Source organism: Papilio polytes, unplaced genomic scaffold, assembly GCF_000836215.1.
Source record: "Papilio polytes unplaced genomic scaffold, Ppol_1.0 DF824146.1, whole genome shotgun sequence".
NCBI classification, from domain to species: domain Eukaryota; kingdom Metazoa; phylum Arthropoda; class Insecta; order Lepidoptera; family Papilionidae; genus Papilio; species Papilio polytes.
In genome coordinates, this window is record NW_013525058.1 from 875,531 (window position 1) to 879,312 (window position 3,782).

Genomic DNA, 3,782 nt, shown 5'->3' on the forward strand with positions numbered 1-3,782 from the left:
ACTTGATTAATAGAAAATTTAAAAAAAAAACAGCATTCAGACACTCACGAAATCTAACCATCGAGTAAACCAAAGAGTATATGAATTACAAGAGCACACGGATACGATCTAATCAAAGAGTATACAATTTTTGTTGTAATAATTGATCATCGACATATATTTAATCATATCCTCGAATCCACTAACCCGCAATAGTCAGTGGTAGTGCCCGCTTTAACATGTTAGCAGTGCAGGGCCGGCACGCCCCCAGTAATACCACGACCACACAGAAGTCTGGCATGAAATGGAAGCAATTCCGTGTTTCGTCTGATGAGTGTGGTGCCGGAGCCCTAATTTAAGTCTATTTCTCTTTACCACCCTTTTCTTATAAGGAGAGGATAGGAAGGGGAAGTGGATTTGACGGTGGAGGAGATGCATAGGAAGGGGAACCGCTTGCCACCTAATGTTATAAAAAAAAGAATAATGTGGTTGACTATGACCTAGTCACCCCCTAGCGACCGCTGCCCATAGACATCCACACTTGCAAATGCGTTGCCTACCCTAAATCGACGGAGGAGGAGACGCACATTAAGAGGATATTTTCTCCTCCACCGTCGAATCCACTTTCCCATCCAATCCTTTCTTTAATAGAAAAAGGTGAGACGGGAAAGGGACTAAGATTGGGCCTCCGGCACCACACTCATCAGACTAAACGCGGAATTGCTTCCACTTCACGCCTGTCTTCTGTGTGAACGTGGTATTACACCGCGCGAGCCGACCCATTCGTGCCAAGATTAAAGCGGGCTCTACCAATCTACCATATTTATCAAATAAGTAAGAATAATAAATGTATTTTCAGATCGAATTCCCACTCCCAGCCGAGTATGCGCGAGGAGGGCTGCACTAACATCAACAGCCACAAGTCGCTGCCCGACCTGCATGCGCAGGCGCACACCTACCCCGAGCCGTCAGTATATCTTACTAATATTGTAAACTAGCTTTCGCCCGCGGCTCCGTCCGCGTACAATTAAAGAGAAGTAAATAGCTTATGTGTTCTTCCAAACTATCTTCTACATTTACTCCATTCATCTAGATCCGTTCAATAGTTTAGACTACGGTCGCTAGCAAACATCTATCCATCCATCTAGACTTTCGAATTTTTAATAATAATCACGATGCGAAAGTTTAGATGGATGGATGTTTGTTAGAGTTTGTAGCCTAAACTGCTGAATAGATCTCGATGAATGGCATAGATGTATAGGATAGTCAGGGAGAACACTTCCGCTACCTGCTTTAGTTTTCTTTAATTTCCTGCGGACAAAGTCACGGGCGAAAGCTAGTGTTTATATAGATTTTTGTCATTACCAGAAAATTTCTAAAAATTTTATGCCCATAGATAATTTTTAACATAAAAATCTTTCACAGTTATGTGAAACGAATATATCTATACTTATCTTATAAAGAAGAAAGATTTGTATTTTTGTATGTATTTAAATAACTCATAAACTACTGGACCGATTTCAAAAATTCTTTCGCCATTAAAAAGTTATATGAGTAACATAAGGCTATGTTTTTACTGTATTTTGTAATTTCACACTTATATATGATAAAATATATAAAAAGTGCAATTATTTGTTTCCAGTGCGACAGTAGGCGGCACAGATACTTTAGGCCGGTCTCCGCGTAGACGCAGACATTCCGCGCACCATCGGACAGCCTCCTGCTCCTCTAAAGGCACCAGGTAACTATCCGATATACAGTGGTCTCTACCATCTTCTTAGCGTGCCGGCTCGCCCCAGCAATACCACGACCACACAGAAGACTAGCGTGAACTTTTCGAGAACTAAAATCAATGAAAAATTGCCCCATGTCGCGCTATACGTATTCTCAATATCATGTCTGAAGATATCTATACTATTATAATAAAGCGTAAACACACACTTCTTTGTTGCCTAAGATGTCAGAAATTACAGCATATTTTTGAGTAATTCTTTTTTTAATAAAAAAAGCCCTACACATACGTCACACTTTAGGTTATATATTTTCACGTCATTAAACTTAGAGGTTAAAGATTTTGGATAAAAACCCTAATGTGGGAAAGAGACCATAAGTTGCTGCCAACATGAAGAAAGCAAGATTGCTAAGGTTTGTTATGTCATGTCATATTGACATTTGCTATTGATAATTTGACAAATGTAAACCATAAAATAAAATTTTCATAATTACATGCGGATGAAGCCGCACTAGAACAGCTAGTCTTTTAATAATAATAGATTTTAAACATACTTTCACCGTTAGAAAGGTAATTTGTCTGTGACTAGCATGTATATTTTGTTAATTTCACGCGGGTGAAGTCGCGAGCAATAGTTAGTAAACAATCAAATATTTTTTTTACATTTTAATGCAGATAAAGTCGCATGTTAGCAGCTAGTATTGTTTAATGTGGATTTATAGTTAATTTTTATTTACAGTTGTTATAGATCTAATCATTCGTCGCTGATATCTTCATGTGAAGCTTTCTCCGAACATCCCTCGCCTGGGGAAGAGAACTACCAATCATATAATAGGTAAGTCACTTTGATGTTGTAGAGCGTTGTCTCTTTCGCACATGTTATTACAGTAGTGTGTGACAGAGACAATGCTCTACAAACACAAAAGTATATCACTTTTTTGTTACAAGAGAAGTTGTCAGAGACCTGTTTTGTTTTTTATTTGTAAATGAGTTTAATATATTTTTGGTAGGTAATAAATAAAGGTTTTTTGCAAATACGTAAAGAATGGCCTCTTTAAGAAAAGGTGCAGTACTATTGAACAACAAATGTCATAATAAATTTTGCAGACGAAACAATTAATAATATTAACATTGTTGATGTTAGTATTTTATTGTAACTATTACTTTTCTCCTGTCTTTTCCTCCCCGTGGAATTAAAAAACCCAAAAGTACGGCCCTTGTGTTCTTCCAGACTATGTTCTACGTCTATGGCAAATATTGAGATCCGTTCTGCAATGTAGGCTACAAACTCTAACAAACATCCATCTAAACTTTCGCACTTAATATTAGTATGATGTTAGTACTTTTTTTTATTATTCTAATCTATAAATAACAATAAATAGACATGTACCATTAAATTTTTTGTAAACTTTTGAAAACTATGGCATGGAATATTTTTTTTTTATTTATTTATTTATTAGTACAATTGTATAATATGAATGAAATATGTCAGTCGTTGCGGGTCGTCGTTCGCGCGCGACTCGGGCGGCTCGAGCGGGCACTACACGCAGCGCAGCGCGCCGCCGCACGCGCGCCCGCCGCGCGCCGACTCCGGCTCCTCCACGCAGCACGAACACGCCAGGTTGCACTGACACTATTTACCTTTTCCTTCTTAATTTACCTTGAACAGCTTCACGTCACAAACTTACTAAATACACACATTGTAGCAGTTTAAACACTTACATCTTTGACTAAACATCGCACCACTGTTGTGCTATAATCTAGTCTATTCAACTGTTTAGTTGTAAAACTAAAAATCTAGTAGTTTGCGCACCTCCATATAAACTCATAGGAATCAAAGCGCGACTAAATAGTACGATTGTTTAGTTTCAGGTGTTCTATTAATGACATTGTCAGCTAGTGAAATGTGTTATTTTTTTTTTAATCAGTATTTTTCTATTTTTTTTTCAAACATTACAGCGAAATATATATTATACTCGTAATACGATATTCTTTTCAAGGATTGATAATAGTTGAAACTTGGATATAGCAACACTGATTGAAAGTGTAAACGATCATAACTTACGTGATT

At 37.4% G+C, this 3,782-nt stretch overlaps 1 protein-coding gene across 1 annotated transcript in view; it reads left to right on the top strand.

The window, feature by feature from the left end:
• Window positions 1–3,782, top strand: part of LOC106111722 — a 47,423-nt gene that overhangs the window by 38,990 nt on the left and 4,651 nt on the right. The window contains exons 7-10 of the mRNA XM_013293865.1: window positions 839–946; window positions 1,622–1,720; window positions 2,451–2,546; window positions 3,204–3,327. Of these exons, the coding sequence (XP_013149319.1) occupies window positions 839–946; window positions 1,622–1,720; window positions 2,451–2,546; window positions 3,204–3,327 (427 nt within the window). The remainder of the gene's footprint in view (window positions 1–838; window positions 947–1,621; window positions 1,721–2,450; window positions 2,547–3,203; window positions 3,328–3,782) is intronic.